The sequence below is a fragment of the Pleurodeles waltl genome, chromosome 10 (genome assembly GCF_031143425.1).
Source record: "Pleurodeles waltl isolate 20211129_DDA chromosome 10, aPleWal1.hap1.20221129, whole genome shotgun sequence".
NCBI lineage: Eukaryota > Metazoa > Chordata > Amphibia > Caudata > Salamandridae > Pleurodeles > Pleurodeles waltl.
In genome coordinates, this window is record NC_090449.1 from 80,332,799 (window position 1) to 80,353,163 (window position 20,365).

At 44.4% G+C, this 20,365-nt stretch overlaps 1 protein-coding gene across 1 annotated transcript in view; it reads right to left on the reverse strand.

The window, feature by feature from the left end:
- LOC138262378 (uncharacterized) overlaps positions 1-20,365 on the reverse strand; it is a 269,900-nt gene that overhangs the window by 129,687 nt on the left and 119,848 nt on the right. The window contains exons 17-19 of the mRNA XM_069212276.1: positions 14,188-14,387; positions 11,616-11,707; positions 317-441 (exon numbers count right to left, since the gene is read on the reverse strand). Of these exons, the coding sequence (XP_069068377.1) occupies positions 317-441; positions 11,616-11,707; positions 14,188-14,387 (417 nt within the window). The remainder of the gene's footprint in view (positions 1-316; positions 442-11,615; positions 11,708-14,187; positions 14,388-20,365) is intronic.

Sequence of the window (20,365 nt, forward strand, 5' to 3'; positions counted from 1 at the left end):
TCTAATAGATGAGCTGCATTTTAGAAAATAAACCAATGTTTTTTACGTTAGAGAATAGCTGGAGCCCTCTTTGTCAGCATCAAATTAAGATAGAGTAGACCGTCCTGGATCATTGATGGGTAGCTGGTTGCGAATGAGCACTATTTTGGAGGAGGAGAGTTGTCAATGCTCTGTCTAGCTTTGTTTGCCGGCAAATGTTTTATATCCCTTACTATTCACAAACACAAAGAAGTGTTGAAATCTTCCAAGCAACTGAATAGTTCACTCTGAAAGGAGACCCGAGGTACAAAATGTAGGTTCTACAGAGAATTGGTACCGTCTCATTGGCTGCAAAGGACTGCAGGTCTGCTGCAGTGGCGTGCTCCATAAAGCTCCCAACGTAGTTGCTGAACCAAGCTGTAGAATTCACTTCACTTGCATTGTAACATCTTGGCTTCGTATCTGTAAATGAGGACAAAAGGTGGAAATAAAAAATCTGTATTAGGAGGAGATATAGCTAACTTTTGCTAGAACGTGTGGCTCAGATCAGTTCTTATCACATCTAATTGTAACTAAAACCACCAGTATGACCACCAGTTCCTCAGCGTGATATCCTCTGTTTCAGTGATAGAACAGCAGGTTGCTTGGACACATCTTTGGCTTAGAAGCATGCATAGCTTTAAGGCTTTGAAAATATGTTGTGTGGTGTTGGGACCAAATAGAACCAGTGGCGGCCGGCAGCTTTGGGAGGGAGGGGGGCGGGCGGGGCACACACACACACAGACTCATTCTTTCACACACAGACACGCACGCACCCACGCTCATCCATTAACAACACTCATTCCATTCAAACATGCACGCACCAAACATTCATTTTACAAGATCACACACATTCATTCAGTGAGACTGCTGACCCCACCCCACTCTGTGACGAAGTGTCACTGATTGACACTCGCCCTGGGCACTATAGGGCTTAAACCTGAAGCGCCCAGGGAGAGAGTCAATTGGTGACGCTTTCCTCGTCAGCCGGGGAGGGCCTCGAGGCACCTTTGCTGGGCCGAGGAGGTCACGCTCATAGGAGCTGTGACCTCCTCATCCCAGCAAAGTTCAGCTCAGGCAGCCAGGAGTCTGCGCAAATCGCGCATGTCTGCTCCTGACTGCCTGACCTGAGCATGAAGAGTGTCTGTCAGGCTGACCTTAGTTCAGCCTGACAGACACTCTTCATGGGGTGGGGGGGGGGCGTGGCCCCTCCGCCCTAAAGGACGGGCCGCCACTGAATAGAACGTCATGTGAGCAATATTGTAGGCATGGTACTGGGATCCCCTCTTACATAATAAGCACTCTGGCTTTGCATTATGCTTTATTTACTTAGGACTGCAACTGTACACTGTGTTACGGACATTGAGACTAAGGGCCAGATGTAGCAAAGGTTTTTACCCATTCTGTGTCTATGGGAAAAAGTGTTCGTACATATGGCTCTTAGGAACTTGTACTTTCTGTGTCGCAGTATTCAGTGAGCCTGGGCCTATAACAATGCATTCTTACCATCTACTTGTGTTTGTTGAGTTCAGTGCCAAGCTCTCCTGCAGTTTCTGAACATGTTATATGTCATAAACATAAACAACCACACATTTTAATTATGCTCATCAATGTATCCCATTAGTATAACAAGTTCTCATAAATCCATATTCATAAATTACCAACCGTACAGTGAGTATGCAACTAATTTTATTCTTAATAAGGCAATGCAACTTCTAAAATAATTCACTTTGCTCCCTTTAGTTGAGTGTGAGACACACCAGCAGATATACAGACGTAATTGTCCTCGTTAGTTGCTTTTTTGCACCTCTGAGAATAGTTTTTTTTCCTTGCACCTCTGAAGCAGGAGGCAGGGTTTTGCTTCGCCTTTGCTTCCGCCTGTGGCACGCCGTCCACTACATCAATCAAGCAGCACATTGGAAGTGGTAATCTGGTTTCAGTGGCTGATACACACAAGGTCTATGTTTCATGCTGTGAGTTCTTGCCAGTTTGTACCAAATCCATCTGAGGTTGCAGTTGCCGAGAAACCCCCTCCTAGCTTTGTCAAATGTGAGGCAGAGCATGGATATCATTGTGGTACAGAAGCTGCTGCATTAGGATAACAGGGATTTGGTACTGGGAGCAACACCCAGGTTTGCAACGCCTTTCTTTACAGGTCGCCTGCCCTAATCCTGGTGCCCTCTACCAATTATTTGGGAAAGTAGTTGACCAAACTCGTGGACTGGAGGGTACATTTTGGAGGGAAAGTGCCTGGGGTTGGTGAGTTAAGTGCTGTGATACCGTATAGTTTTCAAACCGAGCCTAGTCTTAGAGGTACAAGAGAAACATGCTCCTCCCTCACTACTGCACCTTGCATCAAACCCAGGTCTCCCCTGCAAGTGGTTTGGTATTCTTTTGACCGCGATCTTCCTTGCAGAAGTTGACCCACATTTTGTTCCTCTGAGTTACCAATGTACTTTGGTACTGCACATAAAATCCTTAAATGATTTTGCCCCCGGTGGAGTGGGAGAGTAAGGGCCAGATGTATCAAAAAGCCGATTTGCATTTCTTAAATAGCGAATTTTAAGAAATTGCAATTTAAGAAATGCAAAATGGTATGTATGAAATTTGCTATTTGGTAATAGTGATTTCTTAAAATTCGGAAACGCTATAACTGAATCGCAAATACAGAATGCAACTCCATCCTACCATATGGGCCTGGAGGCCCATAGGTGCGAATGGTTTTGCATTTCCCACTTTGCGAATTCCAGTTAGGAATTCACAAATTAGGAAATGCAAACCCTAGGCAAACCCTAAGGCCCCCTTTGATCCACCCCAAAAAATTATTTTCTGACATGTGAAAGCGCTACAAGTCAATTTTAAAAATGCATTTATAATGCATTTTTAAAATTTGCACATGCTTACAAACAAATTGGATTTGGTGGTAATTGCATTTCCTAAATGCCCAATTCGCATTTAGGAAATGCTTGATACATGTGCTATGGAAATCGCAAATAGGAATTCCCTATTTGCGATTTCCTATTTAGAGAATCTCTAAATGGGGTCGCAATTTTAAGGAATCGCTATTTTAGCAATTCCTTAAAATTGCATTGCAAATGCCTTTCATACATTGTGAAAGGCATTTTTGCATTCGCAAAAGGCCGAATTTTGCGATTTGCACCGTTTGCGAATGCAAAAACATTTGATACATGTGGCCCTAAGATTCTTAAAAGTAAACGTTTAACCAAGCTGGTGCATGAATTTACATTGGGAACCTGCTAGTAAAGTCAACAACATAACAAAGGTTGATAGTGAAAGATAGCAATTTGGTGCGAATGTCGATACCTGCACCATACATTGCAGCTTTGGGTAATGATCAATCAAAATGTCTGCCTTTGCTATTACACTATAAGAGATCCAGCCAAGATTACCGTACCTCCTCCCTGAAAGTCCATATACATTTGTCACTTGGAAGATGCTTTGGACCTCCAGATGGCTTGGACTCTGCCTACTTTTTCAGTCACATTTATTATCCTCCTCTCAACACTGGACAGAGCCCTCCAGTTTTCTTGCCTAGCGGTCATGTGATGTTGAGTGTATCACAACACAGGAAACTGGTTCTTCCGTGATATACTTTTCTGCAATACCACCAGTCTCCACTACGGACTTCTTTGCTTTACCATTGTCTTGTTTAAAATAAATTACACTCAAGGAATGCACAATTTGCCAGTTTTTCTCTAGTCTAAGGAGCTATGTATGATTTGTTGCAAAGTGCTCAGCTGCTAATGAGCAAACCTCCGCACGATCCCAGGTCAGTAGATGCTCAATTTGCACCCAATTTTAGCGGGACAATCATGAATAGTCTCTGATCTCCTTTATCACTATACCCGTTCAGACTATCTCCTCAGTGTGCATGCTATGTTTCACTCTTACATGAAAGCACAGGCACGCCCCGGGTGGGGAATTCTGGTGATGCACCCATATAGTAGGGCTCACGTGTGGACAGGAATTGCTACATAATTTTTAAAATGAAACATCTTTAAAAAAATCTTTTAGGTCCTGCAGACAACACACATGTAATAATACCTCTTTGTGAAGCAGGAAGGGCAAGGATTAGAGTACTGGAATTACCATAAATGTAATGTTTCCTGAATTAAACAGTTTGTTTTTCAGGGAGATAGCTTACATTGACACAGGGCGGTATAGATTTGATTGGGGGTGTGGGACAGGTATGACCTATGGAAGTGGAGAATGGATATGCTGTTGAACATTATGGTACCGTCTTGGGTCTGTGGCTGCCAGAGTGAGCTACGTGGAGCGACTGCACAGAAGTTCGGTAATGATTTAGGCTTTCTTGGGGGAGATTGACATCCTTCTTATGGACTATGAGATCTTCTTTCTGAGGAACACGTTTCTCTTTTTCTTTAGCTCATGGGGGGCGGGGAGAAGAGTCTTCAGCCAGGCAGCTTTGCTACAAGTATAAAGTGGCAGCTATTCCAGCCTCTCTTGTGTGCACAGTATTGCTTCCTATTTTTTGCTGGTTTCTTGAGGTGGTTAACCTCAGCTACCATGAGGATCCTGCGCATGAGTGGGGGCTTGTAGTTGGGTAGTTAATATTGCACTTCACTTAACTTCAGAATATTCATGAACAAAGTAGATTTGTTTTCATTTATCCTTCATGTCCTTGTCCCTGAGAATTTAGGAGGTGTTGACTGTCCTATCTCAGCATTAATATTTCATATTCCAAGAAATGTGTTCGCAGCTAGCTGTCCACCCAGCTGATAAAGATATGTTCGCCTAGTTTTTCCAACTGTGCTTTAAGGTAGCCGTGGGCCGGAGGCGGTTGACATCTATAAAGAAGCCTTTTTTATATAAATTAATATAATAAGATGCTTCTCGAAGAGACTTCTGTGGATAACTTTACATCAAAGGATTTATGTCCAATAGAGTTCCCTGTGAAAAATATTTTTCTTAAGTCTTGCTAGTGACAATTTGATGTGAACAATGTTATGGTAAAAATTTCATTGTGTTCTCTCAATAGCACAATAAAAATGCCATGCAATATTGTGTTAGTGAAAACAACTTTGAGTCTTTTCAAATAACTCTTTATGGGCGAGCGGAAAGCGCTCCTTCCCATTCTGTAATCTCTCTTTGGGCTTCAAACCACACCCATGTCACGTCAGTCACTTACATTGGTTCATGGGCTTGCCTTTTAAAATCCGCTTGCATTCATTTGTGAAAGGCATGCATGCATCATGCCTTTACCTGTGTTTAGCCCACCTACACAGCACGGTAAACTACTGAAAACATACAAGGCTCAATGCTTTCAGCATGGTGTCAGGAATACTTTATCTGTTTATTTTCCATGCAGCGCTGCATTTTACATAGCGCGATCGTGCTGCGTTTTTTTTCTTTACAACACTAATAGCTCTAACTCGAGCAAATGCGAGACCAGTGGCATTTAAAATGCTTGTTTTTTGCTGCTGTTGCTTGGTAACATGCAGAGCCTCCCACCTTCCTTTTCTTGCGTGAGAACTATTTTATCCTTCTTTCTACTGGAATTTGACCCTCATAACTTTTCTGCGAGTCACTAGGGCGAGGCAGTGGAGACCAGCAGCTTCATGGGGGCTGAGTGTCAAAGCTCCATTTCCAGCTTTAAAGAGTGCTCCAATAAGTCAGGGCTACAAATAAAAGTAGGCACTGTGATAGTGACCAACTTCGCCTAAATTCAATGTAAGAATGTTTTCTTTTATAAAATTATTGTGCACTGGGAAACTTTTTCAAGAAATCGTGTGATTTGTCATTTTTCCAAGGAAAATACGACTAAGTACATTCGGTTCATGAGTGTTGCTAAGTATTTTGTTTCGATGTTGCTTTGATCATTATTTATTTGTATTTGTGAGTTCTGTAAATACATAGTTTTTTTCTTTTTCTTCCGAGCATGTCAGAAAGGGCGAGTTCTGCTTATTATTTGGACAGGATCATTAGAGCGCAATCGGGCTGGCTAGGAGGTCTTACAATCTGATATTCATCAGTGACGACCATTCTGCTATGCAGGATTCTAATGCAGGCACCTTTGAAAAGTTCAGTTTTCAGAAGCTTCCTGAACTTCATGTTTTTGGTTTTAGCTTTCAGGATGGGGGTTAGTTTGTTTCAAAGTCTTGTCATTGCTTCATCCTCTTGAAGGATTGCTGATTGATCAGGTGGACAGACGGGACTGAAGGTCCCTGGATGGGATGTAGGGAGTTGTCAATCCTATGTTAGGACCCGGAGGCGAGGATTATGCTACACTTTCTTTGTTTTATTCAAACAGCAGCCATTTGAAAGTTATAAATGTCCAACTTCCTTTCACATAACACTGGCGGAAAAAGTCCCACTTCCCAGTGACTGACGAGTTCTATGAGGCAGTAAACACCTCTGTACATAAGGCGTCTCAGACGTGGTGGGGCCCTTGGAGGCCATGACACAGAAGTGGCTACAATGCCTCGCTCTGAGGAAAGGCCTAGCTGGGCCATCAGCCCCCTTACTTCCTGGCTGCTTGCCGCAAATGTTGAGAACCCATCAAGCATCTGCAGGAAATCTAGTAAAAACCAGCGGTAGGACAGATAGCGCAAGAGGGGCTTTTTGGTGAACTTTTCATCAAAGACCTTGGTGGATTTGTCTCTACCTTCAATTTGTTGGACACAGCCCAATTGTCCATAAAGTGTATCTTTACCCCTCTGGTTTTATCAGGGACCGGCCATGACAGGGGGTGCTCAGCCATCCGCCTACAACTTCAAGTCCCCATTCGAGGTCAGCCCTCCTGACAGGGACAATGGCAGGATTCCTCCCATTTCATGGGGTTTCTACCCTACCAAGGGATACCCTCACCACAGAGGATCACAAGGTAGTTCCTGCCAACACACACAGTGAGCCTAAATCTCATTCATCACATGCGCTTGGGGGGGGGTCGAGTGGCACATTTATGTGTGCACCTGGAATGCTCCTACTTCCAACACCTGGGATCAACAGACTATTTAAGGTTTCCATATAGATTGTTATGAGTCCCCATTTCAACCTTTCCCACCTTCACCCATCCTTTTCTCAGGAATGCAAGCTGCTCTTATCCAGGTGGAGATCCAGGCACTCATTTCCAAAGGATTCATATCCACATTCACTTCCCATCTCAGGCCCTCCTTTCCAAAGAGGCCATATCCCTGTCCTCTACCTATCCCACAGGTTTCATCAGCAACTTATTCCTTGTGGAAAAGCAAGATGGGGGACAGAGCCTGGTAATCAATCTCTGGGAAATCAACAAATGGCTGTTTTTTTGCCATTTCAAGATGGAGGGCAGCCATCTCTTCAGAGACCTCCTAAGGCCCAATGATTGGCTGGTGCGCCTGGATCTAAGGGATGCTAACCTGATGATCCCAATATTCTCACCACATCATCTGTTCCTGCAATTCCAATGGCAAGGTCAGACCTTCGAGTTAAACTTTCTCACTTTCGGCCTCTTGTCTTCTCCATGGTGCTTCATTGAGGAGCTCAGGCCAGTGCTGGAACATCTGAGGGCATCTGGGGTTCACATGATCGTTTACCTGGATGACATGCTCCTCATGGATCAGTGCCCTCATGCTCTGTTGACGCACCTGTGGAAGACAGTCAACCTCCTTCAGTCGCTAGGCTTCATTATAAATCACGAGAAGTCAGCACTTACCCCTTTCCAATCCCTTACCTTTCTGGGTTTTGTGATCAATTCTGTGGAGACCACCCTGAGCCTTCCGCCCGGGAAGATGGCCAAGATATGACACGAAGGGCAAAGGACCTTGGCAAAAGCCTCTACCTCTGTCCGGCAGATAGTCAGAGTAGTCGGCCTCCAAATCATCCTCCGTTAAGGCCATTTTCCTCCTGTCTTCCCCAGTTTAGGGCACTTCTGTGGCCAAGGCATTTCATCTGCTCCATGGCCTTACGTACTCCCAACATGTTCCCTCTCAGAAGAGGCCAAGAACGAGCTTTGTGGTGGCTCACACACATGGAGGCAAGAAACGGGTGCACGATCTTTGGTTCTCAACCGGTCCTAATGATAGAATCTGAGGCCAGAGGGACTGGTTGGGGGTGTGTGCTGCAGGGAGTTCAGGGAATCCCTGCACATCAGCTGTCTAAAACTAATGGCGGGCTCTTTTCCAGTAAATTTCTGGACCAAGGAACACACCCAATGTTGTGTGCTTTTGAGGATGGACAATGTAGTGGCAGTCCAGTACATCAATCATCTAGTGTGCACATGGTCCAGAGCCCTGTCCAATCTTTCCAAAAGTTTCAACCACAATGTGTCAGTGGTAGCAGAACATATCCCGGGCTCGAGCAATCGAGTCCGGGATTGGCAATCTTGCCATTTCAAGGATACAAGCCTATGGCAACTGCTCCCAGTCAATTTTCAAGCCCTCTTGGATGGAAGGGGTTCCTTTACAATAGAACTCTTTGCGTTCTACTGGACCATCAACTTCCCTGGTACTTCTGTTGGATACCGGATCCCGGGAGCAGTAGCAACTGACGCCTTTTTCCAAGATCGGTTGAAAAAGACAGATTATACCTTTCCTCCCTGTGCCATGCTATAGAGACTGGATTCTTGTGATGCTATGGAGTCAATATGGGTTGCACGTATGAGGGGTCCACTCTAGCTCTGCATTTTAGGTACACATGTGGGTTGAGTTGAGATGATGGCATTCTCTCAGTTGTGGACTGGTTTGGTGCAGGTGGGATTCCTGTGGTAAAGATTAGCTCTAGATTTCAGCTTGTCGATCATACACTTAGGGAGTAGAAGATTACAGTTTGTTTGAAGGTGAGAAGGCAAAGATTACAGTAGGCATTAGTGGATGCACAACTGTGTGAAATCCATTTGTGACAGGCTGTATATCGGGGTGTGTGAAACTGTGTATCTTTTTGTGAACTTTTGCAAAATTCCATACACATTTTGAAAAATTAGGCTTTCAGAGCGAAAAGTGGTTTTCAAGTATCTTGCACAACAATTTTCATTCAAGTCTGCATTTTGCATGAAGAAACTTGTGAGATACCAGAGGAGACTGGTTTGAGCAAAAAATATCTCTCAGCAAAGTAAACCTCGTTGTGCAGAAAATAATGCTAATCTGCCTAATGTGAAATTTCTCGAAATTTTGTCTAAAGCAAAATTTGGAAATGAAGCAGATTTCGTCAGAATATTTAATATTTCCATAACGCCCAGACAGTACGGCCCATCTTGTCCAATGATTCTGTCTGTTGACTTTAGGGGTATGTAGTGCGCTTATAAACCAAAGAATGATGGACAGTTAATTCTCCGCTAAATTTGTTTTATTGTTATCAAAGTTATGCTTTATAAACAAACCTTAGAACAACATTTTCAAACATAAGTTGTTATTACAAACAAATGGATTTTTTAGAAAATTCATATTCAGATGCATTCATTCATTAATATCTCCAAGTATTGGCTACATTCATTGGAAGATTATCTTATTTCCTTCTCTAACTGGCTCCAGTCCCTAAATTGGTGGTGCCAGGCATACCTTTCACAAGGATTCCATCTCAACTTTTTAGTAAGGTATGTTGTTTTTACACAGACATATATCCATCACATATAAGGCTGGTAACATCCCCAGTCACAGTAACACATGTTTTTCTCCAGCTTCAAAAACAATGTCTAATATTGTTCTTTTTTAACGTCTAAAAAGTCCCAGTGCCTAAATTGTTAAAATACAGAAATAAGAGTAAAGCCCTAAGTTTTATTTAGGAGCCCGCTGTCGATTGCAAGAGGTGCAAAATACCACGGCTGACTAGTATTCATTTTACCTCATACCTCTTTCTTTATCCAATCTACAATTACCCGCCCATTATCTTACTGTTGCAGGCTCATTTTCATGCTGGATTTCTCCCTTTGTCACTTCTTTCTATTTTTCTCCTCCTCTTTAGTTTTCTCTTTTCTATCTTTATGTCTCTTTTGCTGGGTTAAAGTCTGATGAGGCTATAAGCCCTCTGAAATGAGTGCCGGTCCCTATCACCTGCACAAATTAACCTTTGTGCTTTCAGTGACACTCCGGTATGCCCTGCGCCGTATTTACAAGGTGGCTTTAAATCACATTTGTGGCTTAACGCCAGCTTGTAAATACGACCCCTTCACACGCAGCCCTTTGCGTGGAAGGGGCATGTAATGGGTGTTGCTGTGGACGTGCCACAGCAACACCCATTGCAATTTGACGCTGCCTCAGATTTACATGTTTTTATAAACCTAAGGCAACGCCAAAATCTACCGCCACCCCAGGGGTGGTGTCAGCAAGGCACACAACAAGGAGGAATACTTTTATTCCTCCTCGTTTTTTGCTTTTTCTAAGTGTGCTGCATTCTGCAGCACGCATCGAAAGAGTGAAATGCTAGACATGATTGTTTCTGTGCGGGAAGGTGTCCCTTCCTGCACATAACAATCATTTCAAAATGACACTTTGGCATGCCTGTGCATGCTGCATTCTGCAGCACACGCAGAAGTGTCAAATCTCCATTAGTGATTGTTTATGTGCAGGAAGGGACACCTTCCCGCACATAAACATTCACACCCCTCAACGCAGACATCCTTGCATGATGGTGCAAGGATTCATGCGTTGGCATTGGCAGATAAATTTTGCGCCAGCGTAGGGGACAACACAGGGGTGTGCCCTAGTCAATTAAATAGGGCCCATCCCTGCGTTGAGAAAATGATGCAGCGTGGCGCTGCCAATTTTGGCGCAGCCTCGTGCTACGTCATTTTGCTATAAATATGGGCCTATAACTAAAAACTAAAAAAGATTTCAATACTTTCTCTAAGTACATCTGACTGCAAAGAACTACCTGCATAGTTCTATTAAAATTAGGTGCAATGTTTTTTTTTTTTTTTTATTACAACTTTTAATAGCAAGCAGTTGCCCACCAGGTGTAGGTGCCAGCATGTTTTCTTTTTTTTCTTCTTTAGTTTGGAAGTGTGTAGATTTGGAGCTGTCTTTTTGCACCTATTTTTTAAGGGAAAAACCTCTACAATATGGCTCGAACCACCCTCTGCCTTAACAACGCGGTCCGAACCACAAATGCATCTTTACACCGCATTCCTTTACCGCACAAGTTGTTACAATAACTTGCCTTAGGGAAAGCGCTGGACTTTGGAATAGTATAATTTACTATCCCAGCTCCAGTCTCCCAACAGTAGGGAAAGTGTTGGACCTAAAGTCCAACATCAGTCCAACAATGCTTTCGTTGTAAAGAAAGCGTTGTTGGACTGATTTTGGGAGGACGAGGGGAGGCAATGAAGGGAGAGTACAAACTCATGACATGCTCCGCCGTTTGATGGTTGGTTTTGTACGCTTAGCAGGGAATTTTTCTGGTCTGTGGCAATGCGGAGTAAGTTGTTAGACAACACTTTGTAGTACCAACAGCACAATGAAAAGCTCGCCACAAAGAGAAATATTTACTAAGAAAAGAGGCACAGTTATCTTAGATGTAGACCTGGCAAGCGAGAAGTACAATGTTTTTTGGCATTTTCAATATTAGTTTGTAGAGCTTTGCTAGTCAAGGTGAAGAGAAATACGCTGCTTAGACAGAAAACTGCATTTAAGCTCTATAATTACCTGACTGCTGAAGAATGACTTTGATGACAGTGTAGATTCCTTGCTGGGTGCCAACTGTATAATTGCCATAAAGTCCTGATAAAGTCTTGACTCTGGGTGTGAGACATAAAAGGGTCAACAGTGTCGCGTACATCATAGATTTCGGTGCCTCGGTCCCCCACAAATGTCCTAACGGACACCAACTACATTTGATGTATGGCAGTGATGCGTCCTGAGAAAGCGCCTGACAGTGGCACCATTTCTACACCAGGAAATAGTTCCAAAAACCCAAATCCAGACCAAATTATAGAGACAAACGGGCAAGTGTGTAGACATATGTTTGTGGAGGAACAGGATAGATATAGTATGAAGCAAACTACACCACCTGTTTTTACACGCTTACCTCATAAGCATACTAAGAAGCAAACTACACCACCTGTTTCCACACACTTACCCTGTAACCATACCATGAAGCACACTACACCACCTTTTCCCACAAGATTATTCTGTAACCATACTATGAAGCACACTACACCACCTGTTCCCATATGCTTACCCCAAACCATACTATGAATCACACTACACCACCTGTTCCCATATGCTTACCCCCAAACCATACTATGAATCACACTACACCACCTGTTCCCATATGCTTACCCCCAAACCATACTATGAATCACACTACACCACCTGTTCCCATATGCTTACCCCCAAACCATACTATGAATCACACTACACCACCTGTTTCTACACGCTTACCCTGTAACCATACTATGAAGCACAGTACACAACCTGTTTCCACACGCTTACCCTGTAACCATACTGCGAACCAAACTACACCATCTGTTTCCACACGCTTACCCTGTAACAATACTATGAAACACACTACACCACCTGTTTCCACACGCTTACCCTGTAACCATACTATGAAGCACAGTACACCACCTGTTTCCACACGCTTACCATGTAACTATACTGTGAACCAAACTACACCATCTGTTTCCACACGCTTACCCCCTAGCCATACTTTGAAGCACATTACACCACCTGTTTCCACACACATACCCTGTAACCATACTATGAAACACACTACACCACCTGTTTCCACACGCTTACCCATAACCATACTGTGAAGCAAACCACATCAACTGTTTCCACACGCTTACCCCGTAGCCATACTGTGAAGCACATTACACCACTTGTTTCCACACGCTTCCACACGCTTACCCCGTAGCCATACTGTGAAGCACATTACACCACCTGTTTCCACACACATACCCTGTAACCATACTATGAAACACACTACACCACCTGTTCCCACACGCTTACCCATAACCATACTGTGAAGCAAACCACATCATCTGTTTCCACACGCTTACCCCGTAGCCATACTGTGAAGCACATTACACCACTTGTTTCCACACGCTTACCCCATAACCATACTATGAAGCACACTACACCACCTGTTTCCACACTCTTACCCCACAGCCATACTGTGAAGCAAACCACACCACCTTGTTCTACACGCTTACCCTGTAACCATACTATGAAGCACAGTACACCACCTGTTTCCACACACTTACCCTGTAACCATACTATGAAGCACACTACACCACCTGTTCCCACACGCTTATCCCAAAACCATACTATGAATCACACTAAACCACCTGTTTCCACAATCTTACCCCGTAACCATACTGTGAACCAAACTACACCAACTTTTTCCACATGCTTACTCCGTAAACATACTGTGAAACACACTACACCATCTGTTTCCACACACTTACCCCGTAACCATACTGTGAGGCACACTACACCATCTGTTTCCACACACTTACCCCTTAACCATACTTTGAAGCACACTACACCACCTATTTTGACACCCTTATCCCTGATCCAAGTCCAGTCTCCACTACCGCCCATAGCTCCAGTGTCTTAGGCTCATCAGCAGCTATCTTGATCAAGTTCATTGCCTAAGTCTCCTTCCTGCGTCAGCTCCCTGGCTCGCCAGCTGAGAGTGCCGCCTCTACCAAAGGCTAGAATGCAGCAACCTGACTGACACATTAACAGCTATTGGGGGAGGAGGGTGTGGGTGTTGAGACATTATCAGTCAGAAAACTAGAGCAAATGACTGATCATCCTCTTTGTAACACCACCTCAATCACACAACCACACATTTGGCCTTTTCTCCAGCAATGTACAGTGTATTCGATTATAGCATCAAACACAGGTACCTAGACCAGTCTTTGAGTCCTGCATCATGACCTATCCGATCTAAAGTCTGTAGAATTATTAAAGAGAACCCAATGGTCATATTAGGGTTAATTTAGGAGTCCTCAGCAGTGCCAACAATGGAGGCAGACTATCCAGCCATACTGAGGAAATAACCCTCCAGCAAAATGATAGCAGACACTACACACTTATCTGCAGCATGGACTTGTTTGTGTAATTTGAGGGGGAGGAATGCCAAACGGTGTGTCTACTCTCGTTGTCCCGTATTGGTCATCTTGTCTGCTCTCTTCATCACCCTAATTTTTTATAGGCCAGTGCACTCTCAAATGTTGGCTTGGACAGTCCAAGCTGTAATACTCACAGTTTACGAAGTACAAGGCAGTTTGTATTGATGACGTTAGAAACATTGAATAGTTGCACGGTGAGTAAGGGTAGGAATGGTTGCAGCAGATCATTCAGCCAATCATCCAGATCCTTAGAGTTCAGGGAGTTCATCCCATTCGTAAAGGCGGGCCAAACAGCAGCCAGGATGTTTGTGCGGTTCTCACTGGTCAGGCTCCCCTAGTGACAGCCACAAATAATCATTTCAGAGGGCATGGATAAAAAAAACTTGAATCATAAAACAATCTTCACTGAGAGTTTTCTTCAGTAATATTACAATCAGTGCTCATCATTAGCCCAGGTGCGCTGTGTTAGAAACCGCCCATTTTATTTCCCCAGTGAAAAGGCCACGCCAGATTTAGTGTAACTCGGGGCATCATGTTTTACTTACTGTGGTAGGCAAGAAGCGCAGAGAGGTGGAGTGATGCTGTCCTGGACTGATAAGTAGTGCATTGACACAGATCTAATGACCTCCTCATCACTGAAGGCCAGGTAGAGTAGGAAGAAACAAAAGACAAATCTGCTTTGTTTATGGACATGCCCGAACCATTCTTCTTCAAGTTAATCTTAGATTACAATGACAGGGTGCCTTCGTGTCCGTTTACTTCCTCCTTGCACACCAGGTTGTGCTGTTAAGGGGCTGTCCTACCTGCCTCTGTTTACCCTCTGTTCAGCAAAGTCTGAAAGGCATACCTTGTACAGAGCTTCAGAAACAAGAAGACCTGGCAAAGCCAATAGGTCTGCCTACAATGTGTTAATGCAGAGGCATGAACAAATGCTGGTCGCATGCGTTAGCACATTCAAACCAGACCTATTAGACTTGGCAGTGTTGGGTGTTTGAGAGTAAGCAGTGCAAGACTGCAGTACCAAACGTGAACAAGATGCTATTGAATTAATGATAGAGTGTGACCCACAAGCTTGCAGTACCACAGGCTCCTGCTAGGTGTCCCCTTGCTGGGAAGAGGCCCGCTGTGTTGTGACGCACTTTCTGCCACTTTTGACCAACACTGCAAAATGGGACTTGTTGTTTCATTTTTCCAATTAGGAATTTAAATGTAAAAAATTCGATATACAAAGACATATTAGCTTAATTAAAACACCCGATACTGGCCGAATGTATGAAAGACACGCATCCACTTGACATCTAAATTCGTCACTCACTTGTTGGGTGGAGCCCCTGGCTCTGCGCCGGCGCCTATGTACTTCTAGAATCCAGTGGCCTTTCATATTCTGCCTTCGCCACCTCTGCTCTGGCGTGCCACCCCTTTTGTATGTGATCATGCTGCCAGGGCTGGTGATATGGGAGTATACCTGGAGATGGAGGCTGCCCTCCAATATGAGCTGCCATAGCATACAAGAACCATAACACACCACCACAAGGGCGTAGTAGCAGAGGGAGGCGCGCACGTAGAGTCCTCTCTGGGCATTTCTATTATATATTATACAGTAAGGCCTTTTGCGCTCTGTGAATCTCGATACATGGCAAAAAATTGGCTTTTTAGGAAGGATAGATTTTGGGTGGCTTACATTCACGGTCAGGTACTTCGGTAATAAGCATTGGCAAATGCATTCGATCAGCTATTTGTTAACCAAATTTGTTTCTTCATTGATTGACAAGTTTCGGTGTGCTGGAGTTGATGAATGAATGAATGTATCAATAATTATTAGCTACAAGTGCATGGGTGAATGACTGGGTGCATGTATGAATGCTTCAATAAGCGAGTGAATGGCAGCAGCAATTAGTGAGTGCATCAGTGGATACAAACAGTATACACCACAGTATACACCACTATGTCGTTCTGTTCAGTGGTATGCAGTGGTAATGCTGTGCTATGGTAAAGTGATTCTGGACCAAATATGTGATACTGTGAGGTCGTAGTTTATTTGCTGAGGTGTGGCTGTGTGATGTCAGCTCGTGGTAGGGGGTACTTTCAGATGTTAATGTTAGGGTGAGGTTGGCAGTAATGTACAGGGTCCGTATTATGATAAGGGTGAATTCTCCCTGTCTGCGTCACGGTGCACCTTCAAACGGCTATGCCATGCACACTGGGGAACGTGCAGCCTATTATGTTGAAAGTGCTGCCCTCAGGGCAGGTGCGAACTCGGGCTGCCCCAGGGGCAGCACATTCCTGGGGGCAGCGCATTCAAGTGAAATACGGAACAGCTTCTTCAAAGATACACCGCGTTTCAGTACAAGCAGCAACCCATCGGCACTTTCAAAAGGGATTAGAGATCCCCTTGTAGGCGGGTGCAGCGCATGACTGTGCCCACCTGCAAGGGGATGTTCGGGGGGCCAAGGGACCCCTTTTCATTCCTCAAGAGGGCTCCACTCAGGGGGCGCACTGACAGTGCACCGCGTTTTTGTGGCGCACTTTCAGTGGAGTTACTGACAACATCTTTGCCTTTGCTCCCGCATCCATATTGCGTTGTGGTCGCAGAGGTAAAGCGAATCCCTCATTTATATGTGGCCGCTCTTCCATGCAAATGAGGAAAAGCACTACTGAGATAGCGCTGACACTACATGTGTGCCAATTCTATTTGTATAATAGAAGGGCCACCCAAGTGTCTGCGGCCCCTTCTGTAATACCAAGGTGCCCGGGGCATACAAACCGGGAGCACATGCCCCTTGTGCCTCAAGGGCACTTTCTGTAATACCAAGGTGCCCGGGGCATACAAACCGGGAGCACATGCCCCTTGTGTCTCAAGGGCACTTTCTGTAATACCAAGGTGCCCGGGGCATACAAACCGGGAGCACATGCCCCTTGTGCCTCAAGGGCACTTTCTGTAATACCAAGGTGCCCGGGGCATACAAACCGGGAGCACATGCCCCTTGTGCCTCAAGGGCACTTTCTGTAATACCAAGGTGCCCGGGAGCACATGACCCTTGTGTCTCAAGGGCACTTTCTGTAATACCAAGGTGCCCGGGGCATACAAACCGGGAGCACATGCCCCTTGTGTCTCAAGGGCACTTTCTGTAATACCAAGGTGCCCGGGGCATACAAACCGGGAGCACATGCCCCTTGTGCCTCAAGGGCACTTTCTGTAATACATTCCCTGGATTGTAACAGCATTTGATTTTCAGATGTCATTATTATGGTTTTATTCTGGGAAGTATTCTAGTGGTAGAATTGGGGGCAGCACTTGGCAGATGTGAAAAGGAGAGTCAAGTAATTGCCTGCTTCTCTGTTATGTAGGGTATTTTTTCAGATGCACTGCATTTGTTTGCATGATGAGGGAAGAGCAAGATGTTAGGGCCTGGTGGAGGCCTGTTTCAGTGTCAGCATTTATTTACTGCCAGTGCCTTCCAACGCACTCGAGCATTGCCCTCGGAGAGACTATTCACCCAAACCTGCACTGGCACCCTTCGGCTACCCAATTGTGGTGCAAGGACTGGGTACATCGGTCAACGACAATGATGAGAGTTCTGCTGAGGAAAGTTTTCTGTCCTATACTCCACCTGGTAGATGGACATCTCGCCCTTTTGGCGTCAGTGAATACAGAATGGCGTTTCTGTTTGCAACAGGTCCACCTTCCTGACAGCACCTGTCCTGCTTTGCCCAGTCTCAAGCAGCGGCCATGAGGGCTGAGTGGACAAAGCATTGAACATGGAGGGAGGAGGCGGGCTGAGTGGTAACGTCCGGTATCTGACCCAAACCCCACTCTTTATTTTGCATCTTCTGTATTGAGTGCTGTGTTTTCTGAAGACATAAGGACTGTCTGTAAAAACCGAGAACTGCCAAAACGTTGGATAAATGAAACATAGGTCAATAGAAAGACTATGGAAATTAAAATGTATGCATTTCCAAATACGGTTACACGAGACAATGTTAGGCCACAATGACCATGTCCACGGGAGAGATGAGTGTTTCCATCTTCTGAATTGTGGACGTACCTCACCTACTAACAGAAGCACTCAGCGACCTATTAAATGGTAGTGCAATCCACATTTGTGGGAGCGCTATTGTCCTACTGCGAAGGTTTGTTTAAACTGCACAATGACTGTTTAGAATACATTTGCAATTATTTAAAATTTTGATGTGGATGTCACTGTGCTCCAGTATATAATATCAAGTTCTGTGTACAATCATGTTAAGGATTCTTAGTTTTAGTTCCTATTTAGATGGAGGTAGTCTGGTTACTAAACACATCTAGCTACCTTGGATTATACTTCCCTTGTTTCTTTCTCCATCACTGTACCATATAGCATTCAGACACATATAGCTGTAGCAGTGACCTGTAGACCCACAGTACGGGAATCTCTGCCAGTATCCCCAGGAGTGGCTTTTGCTGTGTCATATATAATAAATGGTCCAGTGTTTCCAGACCTGAAAATACCAGATCATAACTGAAAATAATGAATCGGTTTTCCTGAGTACTTATCTGCATGGGTGGGTGGAACTCGCAGAATTTGACTCTGTGCAATTCCGGGGAGTTACATAAAAACTCAGCGAGATTCTGCAGAGTTCTGTCTTCTTGCGGAAATAGGCATGTTGCGATGCTCGCACTGTGATTTAGCACTGGTAAAGCGCTCCGTGCTGAAAAATCAGCACGAAATGCACCACGCAGTGCACCAGAAGGTACAGCTACTCAGGTTGATTTTGCTGCCACTCGAGTAGGTGACTTTGCTGCGTCCAGTAGACTTTCTACTTGAGCAGCAGCCTTCTGACCGCAAACAGTTGTGACCAACCGTGTTAGAAAAATCTTGCTGGTTGTCCTCCTGGCCACTGGAAATCACATAAGGGTATGCCAAATCTCGCTCACTCTTGCCAACTTTCAATCCTTGAGTCTCATGAAAGAAAGAAATTCCACCAAGCTGGGTGTAGGGGAATTTGGCCAGAAAAAGTCCACCAATCCTGAGAGCAGAACATTTTGCCCTCACCTAATGTGCACCCAATTAAACCTCAGTTGGACAAGGGCAACAGAGGGATTTCCCAGTCCACTGACATCATAGCAGTGACCTTCAAAGTATGCAGATTTAGTTTGGATGGGAGAATGTAATATGGCCATGGGCCTATGACCCTGGATTTATATGTCCGTTTTTATGGAAGTGTAACTTAGGACCGCAATGCCTAGTGGGCCCATGTCATATTGGGCTTTTTCTTTTTATCAATTATTTTATTGCTAAGTGTATTAATTGAGAAATAACAGCAAATACATTTCATGCAAGGTCAGCTCCCGTATAGAGATATCATTCTTGAATGTGATACACATACCAATAACAAACAATACCTATGTAAAATATTTAAGAGATGAAGATGAGGATGAGACCCATGCCATGTAGGGCTTTTTCATCCATTTCTGCTTTTTCAGCTCACAGCACATTTCATTCCTAGATTTGTTGTTTCGCCTTGACTGTTATAAGTGTTGTGTGCTGAAAAAACAGACTGGCAGGATGTGTGGCACATGACCTGGATCCACATACCATCTCGGAAAGGAATCAGACACCCAATTCTGTTTGTATTATTAGTATGGGATGATGGAATGAGTATGCCCCTTCAGTGTCCCAAAACATGAGGGGGTGTGTTGTGGTGCTTGCTTGATTCTAAACAGTACACCACCACCACTCCCGACAGGCTCAGGGATTACATGAAATGGGCTTTCCCTGAACAGCAAGTCAAGAATCTGTGTCATCATTCATAAGAAAGGCACCTTACAGAGTACAATTCCACCTAAGATCTTTAAATACTTTCTCGAACGGTTGACTACATTGCTAGCACCCAGTTTGCAAAAACTGAAGGACCAAAGGTGGTGTGATCCCAGGGTATAACAAGTATTAGCTACATATGACTTTAAAATACTAACACATAGCATAGAAGGCATGCTTAAGAGCATAGAAACCACTTGTGGCACTCATCTCTGGATCCCACAGCTTTCTGTGCTGCCTCTCATAGTGTCCAGTCTTTTATTTCCCAGTCCTTTGGGCCACTGTGGCTTAAATTATGAAAACCAGGCACAGACTTAGGAAGCCCTGAAATAGGCAGTTTCCACAGTGACACAGCAGAAAAAGACTATGCATGTTTTCAAATGCCTACATTTGCATGCATTAACACACTAAAACCAGATCCAGGGGCATTGTCAACACCTCTCTAGGTTGTCCTGCCTTCTGGCAGTACAGAAGGGAGCACTGGGGAGCTGGATCCAAATGCCTCTAGTCTACC